Below are 20,869 nucleotides of genomic sequence, written 5' to 3' on the forward strand. Positions count from 1 at the left end.
TCTCTGCTATTCTGTACCAATACAGTAAACTGAACTGCAGACACTGGGTTTTTTCGAGAAGCAAATTGATAATTCTGCTGTTACTAGGCTTCTCACTAAACATAGCCATAGTATATTCACAATATCCAAACTTCCCTATTTAGTAACCTCAAACTTAGTTTCAGTCACTTCCTCAATCACACTGAGCTTCAATAGTTTTGTATCTTCCTACAATGACCATGCGTCGATGAAGTTGTACATGTTGTTTTCCTTTTAAGAGTACTAGAATCTGTATTAATACAACAACAACTTCATAACAAGTTCATGTATGAACAAGAATAGTTTTGAAGTTCTTTAACACTTTCAACACAAGATTATTACTAATCTATCCAAGAAGTTAGATATCAGAAAATAGATGAAACAACAATTTTAGACGAAGTCCCCCGAGTTCACGGAGTGTCCTTAAGGAATAATTCCCCTCACTGTACCCAGGTTATGGAATTTTCCTCCCAGGATAAAATGACCTTCAATCCAATTATAGCTGTACCTCAAATAATTGGATTCCACGAACGCACTCAACGATTTGAATCATCACACAGAATATTTTTAAGAGAAGAGTTTCTTATTCTGAAATTTTTCGTATATATCAAACCTGTGGATCAAAGCAGGTTTATATAGTCATAACATGCCTCTTCTGAAAAGTGGCAATGGTTCACTTTAGAGGTGTACCTTTTTTTAAAAGTCATGTCTGTTCATCCAAAGACTGTGTCTTTCAGAACAGACATACCATTTCACCTGAAACAGTGTGTCATTTCGTTGAAGGGTTGCATCCCTTTCGAAACAACACTTCGTTTCTGCATGGTATTTCAAAACAATGCACCAGTTCAGAAAATAGTGCATCAGTTCACTGCATGCATGTATAAATGGAGTATCAAACACTGTTTTGGACTGAATTTCTTTAATTCTGTCAAATAAACTTTGTCCAAAAAGATAGATCTCATCGATCGATCCAAAGTCGAAGCCGAGCCAAAGCCGAAGCCGAGCGAGCGACGAGGACGGCGCGAGACATCTCTTATTTCTTGCCTCACTTAGCATGTGGAAATGTGTTTCACAATATAAATACTTTAAAGCTTCTTTCTCCCACCAATGTGAGAGAATTTTAGTAAGCTTTCCTATTTTGAGCACACTTTCCATTTGGTGTAAACTCAATTTTCTCTTCCACTTAATTCACTCCATTTTCCATTCAAAACACACACATAGAACCCAATAATCCCCACATGAATGGAGAATGACTATTTTTTCCAAAAAACTTTATGAACAAGTATGTGGTCATCAAGCAAAGACTGATTGCATCTGGATAAGTGGGTTTTCCTTTGAACTTTCCGTAGTGAACATGCATCGGATGCACTCGGTCAATTGGTAGATTTGATATCTTTGAACCGTCGAGCTTTACTGTACACCTAGACAACACATGTCACACAACCAGTCTTTTATCGTTTATGGTTCTCAAGGTTCTGTTCTTTTCAACCATGAACACGTCCCGATTTCATGAGAGCTTAGAGAATAGACCTTTACTAACATTCTCCTTGAAGCGGCTTCCACTTCGCCCTCACATAGGTGATTTCTAAATGTTCAATCCTATAGATTAAACTATTTGGTCAAATCTATCAAATTTAGATAATCATAAAAAGACTTTTCACCTTAAGTCTTATCCTAGTTTACGATACATTGTCTACATCATGAGAATGGATTGGGTAATTGATAATGTTGAACCTGTCAGACACAACTTTGTTTGATCTCCTTGAACCTAGCTCTTGGGATCTCCAGTCTGCTAGGTGGAGTTACCGCCATGCTGACTTGTCTTAGGCCTTAAACCCATTCCCTTAGATGTCCTTTCCACTCCTTCTCTAGATAGGCCTTTTGTAAGTGGATCCGACACATTATCTTTTGACTTTACATAGTCAACAGTGATAATTCCATTAGAGAAAAGTTTCCTAACGGTATTATGTCTCCGTCGTATGTGACGAGATTTACCATTGTACATTATGCTCCCTGCCCTACCTATTGCAGCTTGGCTATCACAGTGTATACATACTGGTGACACTGGCTTAGGCCAATAAGGAATATCTTTCAAGAAATTTCGAAGCCATTCTGCTTCTTCACCGGCTTTATCCAATGCGATAAATCTAAATTCCATTGTAGAGCGAGCAATACATATCTGTTTGGACGACTTTCAAGAGACTGCTCCTCCACCGATAGTAAATACATATCCACTTGTGGATTTTACTTCGTTCGATCTTGCGATCCAATTTGCATTACTATATCCTTCAAGTATCGTAGGATATTTATTATAATGCAAGGTATAGTCTTGAGTGTATTTAAGATACCCCAAAACTCTTTTCATTGCCATCCAATGAGTTTTGTTAGGATTACTCGTGTACCGACTCAATTTACTAATAGCGCATGCTATGTCTGATCGTGTACAATTCATTATATACATTAAACATCCCAATACTCTTGCGTACTCCAATTGTGAGTCACTTTTACCTTCATTCTTTCGAAGTGCAAAGCTCACATCTAATGGAGTATTGGCAATACCAAATTCCATAAAATTAAATTTGTCAAGTGCCTTTTCGATGTAATGAGACTGTGACAATGCCAACCCTTGTGGAGTTCTATGGATTCTTATCCCTAAGATCACATCCGCAACTCCAAGGTCTTTCATATCAAACTTGCTTTCGAGCATTCGTTTCATTGCATTTTTGTCTGAAATATCTCTACTGATGATTAACATATCATCCACATATAAACAAACAATGACTTGGTGATTCGGAGTGTCTTCAATATAAACACATTTATCACATTCATTTATCTTGAACCCATTTGCCAACATGATTTGGTAAAACTTCGCATGCCATTTTTTAGGTGCTAGCTTTAGTCTATACAATGACTTAATAAGTTTACACACCTTATTTTTCTTTCCCGGAACCACAAAACCCTCAGGCTGTTCCATGTATATTTCTTCCTTCAATTCTCCATTTGGGAAAACGGTTTTCACATTTATTTGATGGATTTCAAGGCCATATACCGGAGCCAAGGCAATTAACATTAGAATTGATGTTATCCTTGTTACTGGCGAGTATGTATCGAAGTAATCAATATGTATCGAAGTAATCAATGCCTTCTTTTTGTTTGAAGCCTTTTACTACAAGTCTTGCCTTTTATTTGTCAATAGTACCATCTGCTTTCATCGTCCTTTTGAAGATCCATTTAGAACCTAAATGTTTATTTCCAGGAGGAAGATCAACCAATTCCCATGTATGGTTGCTTAAGATTGAATCAATCTCACTATTGACTGCCTCTTTCCAAAAGGATGAGTCCGAAGATGCCATCGCTTCCTTAAATGTTTGAGGCTCATTTTCTAAGAGAAATGTTACAAAATTCAATCCAAATGAAGTAGACGTTCTTTGACGTGTACCACGTCTTGGATTTTCTTTATTATGTACATTCTCACTTGGTTCATCTCGAGGTCATTTAGACCCCCCACTAGACTGTTCATGTCTAGTTTTATACGGATAAATATTTTCAAAGAATTCAATATTGTCTGATTCAATTACTGTATTTTCATTAATATCCGGATGTTCGGATTTATGAATCAAAAATCAATATTCTTTACTACTTTTAGCATATCCTATGAATACGTAGTCTACCATTTTAGGTCCTATCTTAACACTTTTAGGCATAGGAATTTGGACCTTTGCTAGACACCCCCACACTTTAAAATATTTCAAGTTGGGTTTCCTTCCTTTTCATTTTTCATAAGGAATTGATTGTATCTTACTATGGGGAACTCTATTGAGTATACGATTGGCTGTAAGGATAGCCTTCTCCCATAAGTTTTGAGTAAACCGGAACTTATAAGCAAGGCATTCATCATTTCCTTCAAAGTTTGGTTTTTCCTTTCCGTAATTCCGTTAGATTGAGGTGAATACGGGGCCGTAGTTTGATGAACAATTCCATTCTCTACACATACTTCGGTGAAAAGGGATTTATATTCTCCACCCCTATTACTTCTTATCATTTTTATCTTTTTATCTAACTGATTTTCAACTTCAATTTTATATTGCCTAAACGCATCTATTGCTTCATCCTTACTATTTAGTAAATAGACATAACAATATCTAGAGCAATCATCAATAAAAGTTATGAAATACTTTTTTCACCATGTGATGGTGTTGACTTCATATAACAAATGTTAGTGTGTACTAAGTTTAAAGAATTGGAATTCCTTTCAACGGACTTATAAGGATGCTTTGCATACTTTGATTCCACACACGTTTGACACTTTGATTTATTGTACTCTAAGTTTGGCAAAACTTCTAAGTTAACCAGTTTTTGTAACATTTTGTAATTAACATGGCCTAAACGTTCATGCCTTAAATCATAAGACTCAAGAAAATAAGAAGAAATTGAACTTTTATTTATTTCAACATTACATTCATCTTATAATGGCCCTCGGTGAGATAGCCTTTTCCTACATACATTTCTCTTTTGCTAATTACAATTTTTCCAAAAATGGTTACACATTTGAATCCGTTCTTTTCTAGAAGTGAAACAGAAATTAAATTCCTACATAACTCCGGAACATACAAGATATTGTTAAGTGTCAAGACCTTTTCTGAAGTCATTTTTAAGCATATTTTTCCTGTTCCTTCTACCTTAGCAGTAGTGGAGTTAGCCATGTAGATCATTTCTTCTACTAGACCCAGAGCGAATGACGAAAATAACTCTTTGTTGGTACATACATGGCGGGTGGCACCATAATCCATCCACCACTCGCGAGGATTCCTCACCAAGTTGCATTCTGAGAACATAGCATACAGATCATCACATTATTTGTTGGATTCAATCATATTTGCTTGATCTTTTTTCTTGCCTTTCTTTGGGGCACGACAATTCGTGGACTTGTGGCCAATCTTGCCACAATTGAAGGATTTTCCCTTGAATTTCTTCTTGAGTTGATTGCTTCCTTGTTCAACTTTCTTCCTTTTCATAAAATTGTTTTGGTCATCTTCCACAATATGTGCTCCATTAATTACAGAATTCCCTTTTGACCTTCTCTCGACAACTTTATTGTCCTCTTTAATACGCAGTCAGACAATAAGATATTTGACAGTTATCTCGTTGCGTTTATGCTTCAAGTAGTTTTTGAAGTCTTTCCACATTGGTGGTAACTTCTCAATTATCGTTGCTACTTGGAAAGCATCATTCACAATCAAACCTACAAAACAGTTTATGTGAGTATTAAGAATCTTTTCAAGTTGTTCAACTAAGGTATTTTTCAAAGATATACCTTCCGTTAGGAGACCGTGGATGATTACTTGCAATTCCTGCACTTGAGAGACAACCGATTTGCTATCTATCATTTTAAAGTCCAGGAACCTTGCAACAAAGAATTTCTTAATTCTTGCATCCTCTGTCTTATATTTTCGTTCTAATGCCCCCCACAATTCCTTTGATGTCTTAGTTCCACTATAAACGTTATAGAGATCGTCTTGGAGGCTACTCAATATATAATTCCTGCAAAGGAAGTCTGAATGTTTCCAAGCCTCTACAATTTTGAAGCGCTCTTTGTCTGAGGTTCCCTCGGGTACCTCAGGAGCATCCTCACTAGTGAACTTTTGGAGACATAAAGTGGTGAGGTAAAAGAACATCTTTTGCTGCCATCTCTTAAAGTCGATGCCCGCAAACTTTTCAGGCTTCTCCGCATGTACCATATGTTGCGGAGCATTTGCGCGGCTTGTCGTAGCAATGCTAGTCGCCGCCACAGTCGTAGCATCATCATGCATTTGACTTTCAGTTGCCATATTTCTGTCACCACAAGACAGTAAATTTAATATATATAAATACTTATTAAAAAATTGCAGCAACTTTAAACACTTCTTGTTTCTAGTTAACAATGAAGTTTTTATTACTTCCAATTATCAACCGAGTGATCTTTAACTTATGATGAAGATTTTATGTCTTCAAATCACTAGTTAAGTTCAAACGAAGTAGAAAACTTATAGCTTTAATCTCCAAAAATAATTAATATAGATTCTGAAATAATAAAACTTATTCCTTAAGATTGTTATTTTCCTTCTACGAGTACTAGAATCTGTATTAATACAACAACAACTTCATAACAAGTTCATGTATTAACAAGAACAATTTTGAAGTTCTTTAACGCCTTCAATACAAGATTATTACTAATCTATCCAAGAAGTGTGTTAGATATCAAAAAATAGATGAAAATTTTTTTGAGACCAATTCCTCCGAGTTCATGGAGTGTCCTTAAGGAATAATTCCCCTTACTGTACCCGAGGTTATGAAATTTTTCTCCCAGGATAAAATGACCTTCAATCCAATTATAGCGGTACCTCAAATAATTGGATTTCACGAATGTACTCAATGATTTGAATAATCGTACAAAATATTTTTAAGAGAAGAAGAGTTTTTTATTCTGAAATTTTTCGTATATATCAAACCTGTAGATCAAAGCAGGTTTATATAGCCATAACATGCCTCTTCTGAAAAGTGGCAATGGTTCACTTTAGAGGTGTGCCTTTTTTGAAAATTCATGTCTGTTCATCCAAAGACTGTGTCTTTCAGAACAGATATACCATTTCACCTGAAATAGTATGTCATTTCATTGAAGGATTGCATCCCTTTCGAAACAGCACTTCGTTTCTGCATGGCATTTCAAAACAATGCACCAGTTCAGAAAATAGTGCATCGGTTCACTGCATGCATGTATAAATGGAGTATCAAACACTGTTTCGGACTGACTTTGTCCTACTTATAGTATCAGTCCTCCAACCTATACTTGTGTTTTTATTAACCAAGAACACATGAAGTTGTGCTAAATGAACGAGTTGTCCTAAAAGCCCTTTGTTAGCTGTCGCAGGAAGTGGTGAGGGCTCAGGAAGTAAAGCAAACTCGACCAAAGGACAAGTCTGTTACTGCTTCGTTTTCGATTTCTTTAATTCTGTCAAATAAACTTTGTCGAAAAAGATAGATCTCATCAATCTAAAGCCGAAGCCGAGCGAGCGACAACGACAACGCGAGGCATCTGTTATTTCTTGCCTCACTTAGCATGTGGAAATGTGTTTCACAATATAAACACTTTAAAGCTTCTTTCTCCCACCAATGTGGGAGAATTTTAGTAAGCTTTCCTATTTTGAGCATACTTTCCATTTTGGTGTAAACTCAATTTTCTCTTCCACTTATTTCCCTCCATTTTCCATTCAAAACACACACATAGAACCAACATTACACTTGTACTATGTTAGGATAAAATGTAAAGGAAGACATAAAATAACCTGAAAGATAGCAATGACTAGTCTGTAATTCTTGAGGATCTCAATTATAGTTCTAGCAATGCTCGAAATTTGACAATTAAACGCCTGCAATCTCCTGTAGAATTCTCTTTAACTGAGTGTCTGAGGATGAAGCTGCAACATGGAAAAAAACATTAAATACAATTCAATATACGCAGTCGAAAGACAATACAGGAAGATACAAGCGTTAGTAATTGACCAGGGGCGGACCCACATATATCGGTGGGGTGCACGTGCACCCGTTAACGTCGAAAAAAATTGTATAAATATGTGTATATACCTTGAAAAATTGGGATACATTTAATAGTGCACCCTTAAATGAATGGTGGTGCACATTGGTGCGCTGCGTGAAGCTATCCCTTCCATCCATGCAGCTAGGGATCGATCCCCGATTCATACAACACCTTAAGTTTTTATTTTCAATACTTCAAATTTAAGCTAGGGATCGATCCCTGATACATACAACACCTTTTTTTTATTTTCAATACTTCAAATTTAAAGGCTTATTACAAAATTACCGAGGCTTATTACAAAATTTATAACAACAAAATTGTTGGAATAGGGATTTGAACTTGCGACCAGTCCATAAGGAGAACCCTACCATTGAGCTACCACAACTAATTGTTTATAAATGTTAGAAGTAAACTTCATATTATATGAAAGTAAAGTTATTAGCTTAAAATTCTTATTTGTTCTATATATTTATTTTTTCAGTATTGTTCATGTCTTTAGTGACCAATTGAATATGATAATATTCCTAAATCGACACCGAATTTTTTTTTAATATCTTAAGATAATATTGGTGCCCTACAATATTATCAAAAACAATAAGCGTAAAAAAAACTTCAAGGTTTATTGTGTTTAAGCACAAAGTACAAATAAAGCGTGAGATTTAACGAAAAGAGGCATAAAGGTAGAAAAGATATAAATATATATCTAGTCCAATGCATGAATGACAAATATATGAACACAATTTTTTTTGTTTTTTTTGATAAAGTGAAATATCAATTGTTTAGTTTTCGTATCCTCAGAAAGTCTCACTGACAAGGGAAAATATGTATCAGAAATTAGAACCTAAGCTGCACATTAAGCGAGGCAAGCGCTCAACATATTTTGAGTCTTATTTCGAGGCTTATGTGCATTTCTGACAACACTGGTGCACCCACAGACTTCAAATCCTCGGTTTGCCTCTGAGTAATTCTTCTGTCAAATGGAAACATAGGCCGGCTATCTATTTAAAAATCAAATTATGTGATACAATAAGGTTTTAAGTTAAATAGGTTTACCAAAATATCAATTAATTAGTGAAAAAACCAAAGACAACTTATCGAGTTAAGAAGTTCATTATCTCTCATCAGTGTCTAATTAAGCTCAGTCTTAATTAGAATGACCAAATAACAAAACTTTCATCTAATGCTTGAAACCCTATTTTCACTTTCAAACAATCAAATACTATTCACAAAAACTATAACCAGACATAATTTCATCTTCAAAGAGAAAAAATATTTTGATTTCTACAGCGAAGCACAAACTTTATATAAGAGTGATTTATATTATAGTTAAAGTGAGGAGTAAATTTGAATATTTTTATTGAATAAATTGACAATTTTCACTAGTATAAGAGCAAATACGACAGAATTTTTTGAACTGGTTGATAGTCTCATCTAAAAATTTAAGTTGTTGAAAGAGCCCACTTTTATGTACTTATATTCTCAACACAACTCCCTCGTGTATATGCGGATTAACTATGATCAAGCGCGTGAAAATTCTTTTTAATTTTAGATGGCAGTGAAATTAGATTTAGGAACTCTGTTATAACCAATATGAGACTCCAACACAATTGACTTGAAATTAGTTAATGTCCCTTTCTAGAAATTAGTTTGACTTGAAAACAAATTGGGAAGTCTATGAAGCATAAAACAGCGAAGAGGTCTAGAAAATGGGAGCCTAGTAGACTTATGGTCTAGCAGAGAAGTCTTCTCATCATTGCAAAAAAGAAAAAAATATTACTTTAGTCTGCTCTATTGACTAAGTTAGCTATAATTCCCAGATTAGAAAATACAAGTGAGTTGTAAATTTATATTTTCATGTTACGTTTTTAGCCTTAGTAGTATTTTGCTCAATCTTATGAAGATGGTTGTAGCAGAAAAGTTCATTCAACGCCTCGTTGTGTTTGATATTTGTGTGACACTAATACTCATTTGTGGGGTTGTGTTCAGTTCAAGAATTGGTGATGGAAGAACCAAGTGCCTTGAGAGTGAGAAAGAAGCTCTTCTTAGTATCAAACGTGAGTTGTTGGACATCCATGGACGTATTTCTTCGTGGGGAAATGAAGGATTTGATCAAGATTGTTGCACATGGAGAGGTGTCAGTTGTGACAATCAAACGGGTCATGTCATCGGACTTGATCTCCGTGGCCCCTATGGGGCCTTTCCGAATTCTGCTCTTGAACCATTAGTTGGTAAAATAAGCTCTGCAATTCAAGAATTGAAGAATTTGAAGTATCTTGATCTTAGTCACAATCAATTTTCAGGAGGCATACCGGACTTTATCGGTTCTCTGAGTAAGTTGGAGTACTTAAACTTATCTTGTGTTGGTAATGATTTTACAACAATTCATCCTCATATTGGCAATCTTTCTAGTTTAAACACCCTTGATTTGAGCTATAATGATTTCCTATCTATGAATAGCTTCAAGTGGCTTTCTCGTCTTCGTCAATTGAGATGTCTTGCCATGAACTATATTGATCTAAGTAGCGCAAACGATTGGCTACAAACAGTATTTAAGCTTCCTTTCCTCCAAGTCTTGATCTTGCGTGGTTCTATGCTCCCTGTCCCTTCTGAGTTTCATTCCGGTACTCCTTTGACTTCCATTACAACCCTTGATCTTGCTTCTAATTCTCTGAATACTTCTATATACACCTGGCTCTTTGACATCACCAATCTGGTTGAACTTGATCTCTCATTTAATGCCTTAGATGGTTTTATACCAGACACATTCGGGAACATGTTATCCCTTGCTAGTCTAAATCTTTCCGACAACTTGTTCCAAGGTCCCATTCCTGATGTTTTATGGAATATGAAATCCCTGCAACACCTTGATCTTTCTGGCAATGCATTTGGTGGCGGTTTTTCGAGTTGCTTTGGAAAAATTAGTAATTTGAAGTCGTTGCGAGTATCTTTTTGTAGCTTGGATGGACAGCTACCTCAGATGATGAAAAACTTGTCATGCTTGACAGATTCGCTAGAGTACCTGAACCTAGAAAGGAATCATATTGGCGGTTCATTGCCTGATGTTTTAGCAAACTTTTCATCTCTGAGAATACTGAGGCTCGGGCTTAATGAATTGAATGGCTCCATTCCCCAAGCTGTTGGAAAACTTTCAAGCCTTACTATTCTGGATCTATCTTGGAATGGAATCGTGGGATCAGTCCCCGATCTTATGCTATTATCATCTTTAAAGGAATTACATCTTTCTCATAACAAGTTGAGTGGTTTAACTGAGAGTATTGGACACCTTTCCAAACTCGAGAAGTTATACCTCGACTCTAACCAGTTTGAAGGCACAGTATCTGAATCTCATCTTTTCAAACTCCCACGATTACGCGAGCTGGATCTCTCCTTTAACGCCCAACTACGTGTTCAGACTAGTTCAGATTGGATTGCCCCTTTTGAACTGGATATAGTTCGTCTGACCCACTGTAAATTGGGTCCTCACTTTCCAAACTGGCTGCGGAACCAGAATAACATTTCCGTGCTTGATTTGTCAGCCTCTGGAATTTCAGGTAACATTCCTAGTTGGTTCTGGGACCAGCTACCTGGTCTCAACTTCTTAAATCTTTCTTACAATGATATGGTTGGAACTATACCTGATCTCTCAAGAAAGAGTGCACTTCTTCGCATAGATTTGGCTTCAAACAAATTCAGTGGTCCAATACCACAACTTCCTGCCAACGTGACAACTGTTGATCTCTCCAGAAATACTTTTTCCGGGACTATCTCTTTTGTTTGTGACAATTTTGATTCTTTAGGATATCTTGACCTCTCAGATAACTTGTTATATGGAGAGCTTCCTAATTGCTGGATGCTTAAAAGTCTAACACATCTCAATTTAGCCAATAATAGTTTTTCGGGGAGGATACCTAATGCAATGAGATCATCGAAGATGCTGGAAATGCTGCACCTACGAAAAAATCATTTGACTGGAGAACTACCACAGTCCCTAGAAAACTGCCAAAGATTGGCTTTTATAGATGTTAGTGAAAACGCCTTGTCTGGTGAAATTCCAGCATGGATTGGTAATAGTTTGTCTGATATTATTGTTGTTATCTTAAGGTCCAACAATTTCAGCGGAAGCATACCTTCAAGCATATGCCGGCTAACTAAACTTCAAATCTTGGACTTATCTCAAAACAAGTTATCCGGGACCATACCAAAATGTATCAACAACCTAGCTGCAATGACTGAAGAAGAGAGCACAACGCAACAAATCAAGAGTTGGTACTTTCAAGTCGACGATGAAGGTGATGTCACAATGAATACCTCGTATGATGAGAGTGCATTTTTGATGTGGAAGGGAAGAGAATTTGAGTACAGCCGTATACTTGGATTGGTGAAAACCATAGATCTTTCGAGTAACAGCTTGGTGGGAGAAATCCCTGCAGAAATCACTTCTCTTGTCGGTTTGCTTGGTTTGAACCTGTCAAGAAACAATTTAACTGGCAACATCCCTATGAAGATTGGTCAATTGAGAGCAATAAATTTCCTTGACTTATCTATAAACGGACTTTCAGGGAAAATTCCAACTAGCTTTTCACAATTAAGTCACCTGGGAGTCTTGAACTTGTCCTATAACAACTTGTCAGGTAGAATCCCCTTAGACACTCAATTGCAGACCTTCAACTCCACATCCTACATCGGAAATACTGGACTATGTGGCTCTCCACTAACAGAAGTTTGCCCTGGTGACAAACGGCCTCAAGATCCAAAGTTGAATGCTGATAGTGACGAACAGGATGAGAATGAGTTCATTAGTGCTGGATTTTATATTAGTATGGGAACTGGCTTTGTTTTCGGATTTTGGGGTGTGTGTCTTCTTTTGATCCTTAATAGAACATGGAGATACGCCCTATTTAGATTCGTAGATAACATTTTCAAGAGTTAGTTTGTAACAGCACAAAATAAATGTAACAATTTTCTTTTTCCTTAGAAGATTTATCTAGATGTTAAAAAGACGTCATAAGGAGCTATTTTACGATACTGAAATTTCGTGCATACTTGAATTCATTTGATGTGCATTGAAGACCACAGGATCATGTCTGGAGCACAATCTTGAAATATTTCTACTGCGCAATTGATTTTATCTAACTTCTACTTGTGTGTTGATGGAATGTTAAATCGCAATGGGATCCTGGTTATCTGCAGTAGTGTGGTAACACATATGATCTGATTGTGCAAAAACTGCTAGTGGATAACTTTGTTCATCAGGAAGTGGATGGTCTTTTAGTGGAGAAAGCTCTTGTATCGGAGCTCTGCCATGGATTTTTCAATGGTTGATAACATGCAGATGGCCTGAGATATGCAAGTGTAATAGTCCGTAAGTTTATCAGTGCCTACCCTGGTCCTTGGGGTGGGGTGGGGTGGGGTGGGGCGGGGGGTAAGTTTAATGTTCAATTGAATCAGCTTCGTCGAAATATTACACTAGGCAAATAAGGTACAGTTACTCATTGTGGTATTCCATCTCTTGCTTGCTTTGGTCCACAGATGAAATTCTGAATGATAGTTTATTAGCCAATTTTCGGAATAGTAGCTAGGGCTGTGGCGGGATTAATTTTACATGTTTCACATCTATTACTGTACTTTGAAGGTGATTTAAACGTTAATTTTCAAATTATAGTGGAAAATAAAGAACTCCTTTCTATTCAATATCTCTATGGGGTAAAATCGGAGTTAAGGAAAGCTCTTGTTTATTAACAATGAGGCTACTTTTTTGTTACTAATTATCCCATTGAGAAAAATGGCAATGATGTGGTAAAATATTGTGCTAGGCCACAAGATTGAAACCCAGTATGATATTTAGTACTATTCCTTTTGATATATTCATTAGAATTTAGCATTATAACTCAGCAGCTGTCCCCACATTCCTTTTATTGTCAGCAGAACAAATTTCTTTTCCACAAGACGTGTGAATATTAATCCACCAAGGAAACTAACATGTATCTATCATGGAGACTTTTCAGCATAACTAGAGTTTTTTGGTCATGCCCAAAAAATGGGTTATTTAATCTTCTTCATTGACTTTGACTTCCTGTAAGACTAGAATAAGATTAGAATCAGATACTAGTGATTTATATTTGGATTTATTTTTGTGTTAGCTGTACCTTGCTCAATATCTGAAGATTATTATTGCTGAAAAGTTCATTCAACATATTGTTGTATTTGACATTTTCTTAACCATCTTTATAGGTAGTTCAGAAGTTGGAGATGGGAAAATCAAGTGTGTTGCGATAGAGAAAGAAGCTCTTCTCAGGTTGAAAGAGGAGTTTCTGGACATTCATGGTCGACTTTCTTCTTGCGGAAATGAAGCATATAACGAAGATTGTTGCGGATGGAGAGGCGTCCAGTGTGATAATCAAACGGGTAATGTCATCAGACTTGGCCCTCATCCAGTTACAGTTCATATATTTCTCCTGAGCCATTGCAAGGTAAGATAAGCCCTGCCTTGCAAGAATTAAAGCATTTGAAATATTTGGAATTTTGGATCTTAGTTACAATCAGATTTCAGGAGGCATACCAGACTTTGTTGCTTCTCTAAGTAAGTTGGAGTTCCTAAATTTATCTCGTTTTGGGTTTGATTTTACAACAATATTTCCTCATATTGGCAACTTTTCTAGCTTAAACACCCTTGATCTGAGCTATATTACTTTCCCGTATGTGAATAACCTCATATGGCTTTCTAATCTTCGTCAGTTGAGATAGCTCGCGATGGGTCATGTTCATCTACCTAACGCAACTGATTGGCTACAATCAGTGCTCAAGCTTCCCTTCCTTCAAGTCTTGATCTTGCCTGGTTGTAAGATCTCACTTCCCATCCCTTCCGTGGAACCATCCAGTAATTTGTTGATGTCTCTTACAACACTTGATTTCTCTTCTAATAATCTGAATAATTCTATATATACCTGGCTGTATAACTTCAGCAGTCTGTTGGGTCATGGGCCTTTGTCCCTTTCTGTGTGGATAAAATGAAGCCCAATTTATTGGACCAACCCACTTTGCCAATAGCCCAATTCTATGGGACATATATATTGACCTTTGCAGGTCTTATTCACCATTCACAAAATTAAGAGTTCAGCACACAGAAGGAGAGAGCAAATTTTCGCCCAAAACATTTCAGCCACAGCAGTCATCTTTAAACAGCGATTACCGCTTCGTTTCTTGTCCGATTGAGCTGATTTTTGGACTGCGTGTTCCTCTCATCTCGATCTTTGATTAGGAACTAACAGAGCTTGATTTGGTGTTCTGTAGCTCCTGTTTTTCAGTCCCGAACAGTAGCTGCAATTTTGGTGTTTTTATTCCTTTACTCTCTTCTTTTGTTGCTGTAGTGTATGTATTGTTGCTTGTTGTTTGACACTTGTTTGGTGGCCATTTTGGAGGACAATATTTTAACTCTTTGGTGATTATAGTGGAGGTTTAGGTCCCGTGGTTTTTGTCACACCCCTTTTTCGCCCGAGGGGGTCGAGGTCGAAGGGTTTTTCCAATTAAAGTGACGATATTGAATAGGAATTATTTTAATTTATAGAGTCGCCACTTGAAATTGAGTTATGGTGTTACAAGTCACCTTTTTAAATCCCTAGTCAAAAGGAAATGACTCTTTATTTTGGTCTGCGAAAACAGAAGAAAAGTAAGGAATTCTGTTGACCGAATGGAAGGTGTGAGGCACCCCTCGAGTTCCGTGGTTCTAGCACGATCGCTTTTATTGACTTATCTTGACTAAAACTATTTTATTAAATTATGTTAAGGTCTAGGTTCACTCATTTTTTATTATAGTGAAAATATTCGACTATTATCTTATATTAAATAAATCGATGAAACTTTAAACATATTTATCAAGATGTATTATTACATCCTTGAAATTTTAAATGTCTCAAGAAGATGCGTACGCCGTATTCTTAATTGAAACGAATATTTTAAACGTGTCTAAAATTTATTTAACGTTAAAACTTTGGTTTAATTTTGTAAACTCATACAATTTATCATTTCGAAATACTATTTAAACTTGACAATAAATTAAAGCAATATTCAATTATAGCAAATAATTAATTCAATAAGTAATTATTAAATTTTATTAAAAAAATAAAATATATATATATATATATATATATAAAATATGTAAAGCTTTATCATTTAAACTTTAAACAGCAAAAAAAGAATATGAATTAAATTAAACATAAACTTCATTTAACTAATCAAAATTATATATACAATCGTACATTAAATAATCTTAACAACATTTTTTTTTAACAGTAAACTAAAATAATATTAATTTAAATGATAAATTAACATAACTAATAATTTATTGAGTTTTATTAATTACAATAATAATAATACTAATAAATAAAATAAATAAATAAATAATAATTAAAAAAACTAAAGCAGTGATCTAAAATATAACAAAATAAACCATATGTGGGACTCCAACGACCATGCAAGTATTATTATGTGATTTGTAATATCTACTTTCACATTCTAGTAAATCATAAACTAAAGACTAACCTTTATATAATAGCATGATGTCTATTTCAAACTACTTTTAAACTAAACAAGTGAATTAGAAGTAATAAATACTAAAAAGAACACCATTAAGCCTTATTAGAGTTAAATCGTGAACTGGGAAGAAAAGGTCCCAACAAAATATTAATTTAAAGTCCCTTAACCAACAAAGGTTCTAACTTATTCACTTAACCTAGTTCACTGAGATTTGCCAAATACACGACTCCTATTTTTTTTTTTTGTTGTTAAATATAATTTTAGAGAGTAATATGATACTAGACTCTTAAACATTACAAACAGCAGTTAACATAGAAGTATATTTTGATTAAAATAAATCCTCCCTCATGACTCTTCTCCCCCACTTTATTCTAAGTATTTTGAAGTTAGTATTTAAGAAAAAAAAAAAAAGCTTACAATGTAGACCCGACACAAGAATATATTAAACTCTAAATCAACAAACAAATATATAAGTATTCAATAACTTAGTCGTACAACTCCCAGTAACGATAAAACTTGCATAATTAGTCAACCACATGCACTAAAAAAATATGCATGAAATTACATGAAACAAATTTGATCAATGCTTTGATACTTCATGAAACTTATAAAATAATAGTACAAAGATTGAACAAGAACCTGAATAATTTAGATTGAACAATGAGATTCGTCACCGAAAATTTCGAATGGAATTTCAACTTTTACTTCCTTCTTTTCTCCCTTTTGTCTATGTTTTTTTCTCCCCTTCTCATTAGTTTTCTTAGATTTTTTTTTTTTGATTTCTTGTCGCAGTATCTGATGATGTTTACTGTAAAGTACATAGAATCCTTTAAATACAGGTATTTGGGAGGGAGTAGTTATCTTTTTTTGGGGGAAGGGGGGGGGGGGGATGGTTATTATCTGATAGGGGGAAGGGGATTTTAAAATTTTCAAACTAAATCTCCTCCCTTTTTTATTTTATTTTTTTATTTTTTTTATATAGAAAATATAGAAAATAATAGTAATAATAATAATAAATAAATGAAATAAAATAAAAATAAATAAATAAAATACTAATAAATATAATAATTAATTAATTTTATATTTAACAAAATATAATAACAATTTATAAATAGTCAAATATAAATAAAATAATATTAAAACTATTAATTTATTTATTAAAATTTTATAAAATAAAAATTATTATTTTTTAAATTTCGTATTATTTTACAAATTAGAAGAAAAAGAAATATAAAAATAAAATAAAATAAAATATCTTAAAATTAACTTTATTTAGTTATTCATTATTTAAATTTTTTTTGTTAAAAATAAAAATAATAATCAAAATAATATATGATTAAATATAAATATAAATATTTAATATCGATAAGCAAGTTAAAATTTAGGGAGGATCAAAAATCACGTGTCTACATTTTTACCCCTCTTTGTGTGAAATCTCGAAGAGTTTTCGTACAAAAAAGTAGAAAATATATTATTTTTGACCCTCCAATTATTTGAAAGGTAAAAATAAAAATGAAAATAAAAAGAAAAATATAACCGAGTCCTGTTTTTTGACATCCTACCTATCCCGGGTTATAAGAGAGTCAGGTCACGAGTAGTTCAAAGGTAATTTGGTGAGAGAAAAAGTTAAAATCGAGTGAGATTCCGTCGAGTTTCCGATTGACGAATTCTGTCTTTTACATTCAAGTGACTACAAAAATAAAAAATGAAATAAAAATTGCAATCTCTAGAATCTTAATTCAAATCTTCATGACTTGAACTTGAAAATTTACCCTATTCTCTTCAGACGGGCTCCTAACTTGTTATTTCTTTCACCCTATTCTTCAAGCGGGCTTCTGGACTTCCTTCTTTTTCACCTTATTCTTCAGGCGGGCTCCTGAACTTACAATTTCTTCACCCTGTTCTTCAGGCGGGCTCCTGGACTTGCAATTTCTTCACCCTGTTCTTTAGGCAGGCTCCTAGACTTACAATTTCTTCACCCTGTTCTTCAGGCGGGCTCCTGGACTTGCAATTTCTTCACCCTTTCTTCAGGCGGGCTCCTAGACTTACAATTTCTTCACCCTATTCTTTAGGCGGGCTCTTGGATTTCCTTTTTCTTTACCCTGTTCTTCAGGCGGGCTACTGGACTTACAATTTCTTCACCTTGTTCTTCAAGCGGGCTCTTGGACTTACAATTTCTTCACCCTTTTCTTCAGTCGGGCTCCTGGATTTTCTTTTTCTTCACCCTGTTCTTCAGACGCGCTCCTAGACTTACAGTTTCTTTACCCTGTTCTTCAGGCGGGCTCCTGAATTTCCTTATTCTTCACCCTGTTCTTCAAGCGGGCTCTTGGACTTACAATTTCTTCACCCTGTTCTTCAGGCGGGCTCCTGGACTCAAAGTAAATAGTGAAACAAAAAAATAACATCCCATTTTCAGGAGGGCCCTGAGCATTAAAATAAATTTTCATTCTTCAGGAGGGTCCGAGATCCAACATCGTATGTTGTAATCATGATTCTTACATTGATAGAAGTGTGAGATTCCATCCTTTATTTGAAAACTTTCTATCTCTATTTCAAACAAAATAAAGAAAAATTGTGTTTTAAAAACACGTGGTGGTTGGTTTGTGGTATTCGGGTCTTGAAATGACAATTCTTGCATTTGTCATGCTCAACTCTTTTCCAATCCTTGATATATATCCTTTGAATTGTTATACTTTTGACCCAAAATTTTGACTACTGAGACTTTCAGCTCAAAATATATTTCCCTTGTATAATACCTCAGGGTTTAACTTTCCCTACATCTTTTATCTTTCTATGAGTCAAAAATTGTCAAATCATAATTATTCTGAGTACTTTATACTTTGAAATGCTGTCCTTGTGCGTCGACCCTTTGTCTTGCTTTGTACTGTTGAAGAAGTTGGTAGCAAGTTTGAAGTACTTTCTCATTTGACCTGATGTGAATTTGACTCAAAAAAGGATCAAAGACAACAAAATTTTTTCGTTTGATGGCAAGGACACAAAAACCAAAAATCAAAATAAAGCAAAAGGAAAAGATAATAGGCATCTCTTTTTCAAAAAAAGAAAAAAAAAAGAAAACTTATCTGAATGTGGAAACCAATTCTGGTGATTATGACATGCATTTTGAATCAAACAACCAGATCTACCCACACCAATCATTACAACTTTTATCCACTTATTGAGCTTGAAATTTAGCCAATCCTGGACTCATTCCTTCTGGATAACAACTCTCCTTCGACTAGTGACACCTCAATGGGTTTTTGCCAATGAGCCTATCTCATTTTTACTTCTTTCTCAGCTTACAGTCGCTTTATGGTGACCAACAGGGTTTTCACCAATAAGACTCTCTTTTTCATTCTTTTTTTTTTAAAATAAACACCCAAAATATGAAATATCATGCACCCATAACATGTTTAGCCTTGACATTCTCAAAGATTGATCTGAAGGTCTTTCTTTAGTTGTAAATTAACTTTTGGATAGGGTTAGAAAAAAAGGTCGGTATGAGGCTCAAAATTTACACAGCATTGGGTAAAACATTCAACTTTTGGAATCGATTATCTTAAGAAAATAAACTTTTGCCTCAGTTTTCTTTCATTCTGGATGATTTGAATTTTCTTTTGGTTGGACCAAACCCCAGAGTAGGGCTGCCTACGTATCTTATCATAGCAAGAATCAGGTCAAACGTAGTTCAGGCTCGTCATTCTTTTGCTTGATTTTGAATTTTTGATTAATTTTTTTTTTCAACTTTTTTTTTTCACTTTAATTTGATTCCAAAAGAGGGGTACGAAGAAAGACAAAAGCTCAAAAGGGGTAAGAAAAGGTTGATATATTATTCGGATAGTAGAACAAAATACCTTCATCATTTCAGTCTTTTTAAAATGCAAGTACAAAACATACATAATGTAATTGTACATGAATATCATACATAATATCTTTTAACTGCATCAACATTGACCGGCATTCATTTCATTTTTCCTTCTATTCCAGTTAGATATAATGCGCCATTAGGTAACACTTTCTTCACCATGAATGGTCTATGCCAATTAGGAGAAAATTTGCCTTTGGCTTTAATCTGATGGGGTAGTATGCGTCTTAGTACTAACTGACCAACTTCAAAATGTCTGTGACGCACTTTTTTATTATATGCTCATGCCATTCTCTTCTGATATAGTTGTCCATGACATACTGATGTTAATCTTTTCTCATCAATCAAGCTTAATTGCTCCAAACGATTCTTGACCCATTGGTCATCATCAATTTCAGCTTCTACAACTACTCAAAGAGATGGAATTTTAATCTCCGCAGGTATAAATACTTCAGTTCCGTACACCAACAAGTAAGGAGTTGCACCAATTGAAGTTCGAACTGTAGTACGATAACCCAACAAAGGAAAAGGTAACTTTTCATGCCATTTTCGGGAACCCTGCACCATCTTACAGAGTATTTTATTTAATTTCTTGTTGGCAGCTTCTACAGCTCCATTCACCTTTGGACGATAAGGAGTTGAATTTCGATGCATAATCTTAAATTGTTGACACACTTATTGCATCAAATGATTGTTGAGATTTGCAACATTATTCGTGATAATTATCTTTGAAATGCTAAACCGGCAAATAATGTTGGAGTGAATAAAATCAACCACTGCTTTCTTGGTCACTGATTTGAAAGTTGCTGCTTCCACCCACTTTGTGAAATAATCAATGGCTACCAAGATGAACCTATGCCTATTTGGGTCCTTTGGTTCAATTG

General features: G+C 34.9%; 1 protein-coding gene across 12 annotated transcripts in view; it reads left to right on the forward strand.

The window, feature by feature from the left end:
- Nucleotides 1–9,293: 9,293 nt before the first annotated feature.
- Nucleotides 9,294–20,869, forward strand: part of LOC124900091 (receptor-like protein EIX1) — a 35,302-nt gene continuing 23,726 nt past the window's right edge. For 2 of the 12 annotated variants that reach the window (XR_007057759.1, XR_007057758.1), the window contains exons 1-3: nt 9,294–9,921; nt 13,823–13,996; nt 20,426–20,515. Coding sequence is in view for 4 of the 12 variants with exons in the window: in XM_047415387.1 (XP_047271343.1) it covers nt 9,486–9,921; nt 13,823–14,061; nt 20,426–20,431 (681 nt within the window). In the remaining 8 variants the exon portion in view is untranslated. Of the gene's footprint in view, nt 9,922–13,126; nt 13,667–13,822; nt 15,103–20,425; nt 20,517–20,869 lie in introns of those variants that run through there. The other 10 variants (XR_007057756.1, XR_007057757.1, XM_047415388.1 and 7 more) reach the window with 9 other exon arrangements.

This window comes from Capsicum annuum, chromosome 7 (genome assembly GCF_002878395.1).
Source record: "Capsicum annuum cultivar UCD-10X-F1 chromosome 7, UCD10Xv1.1, whole genome shotgun sequence".
Lineage (NCBI taxonomy): Eukaryota > Viridiplantae > Streptophyta > Magnoliopsida > Solanales > Solanaceae > Capsicum > Capsicum annuum.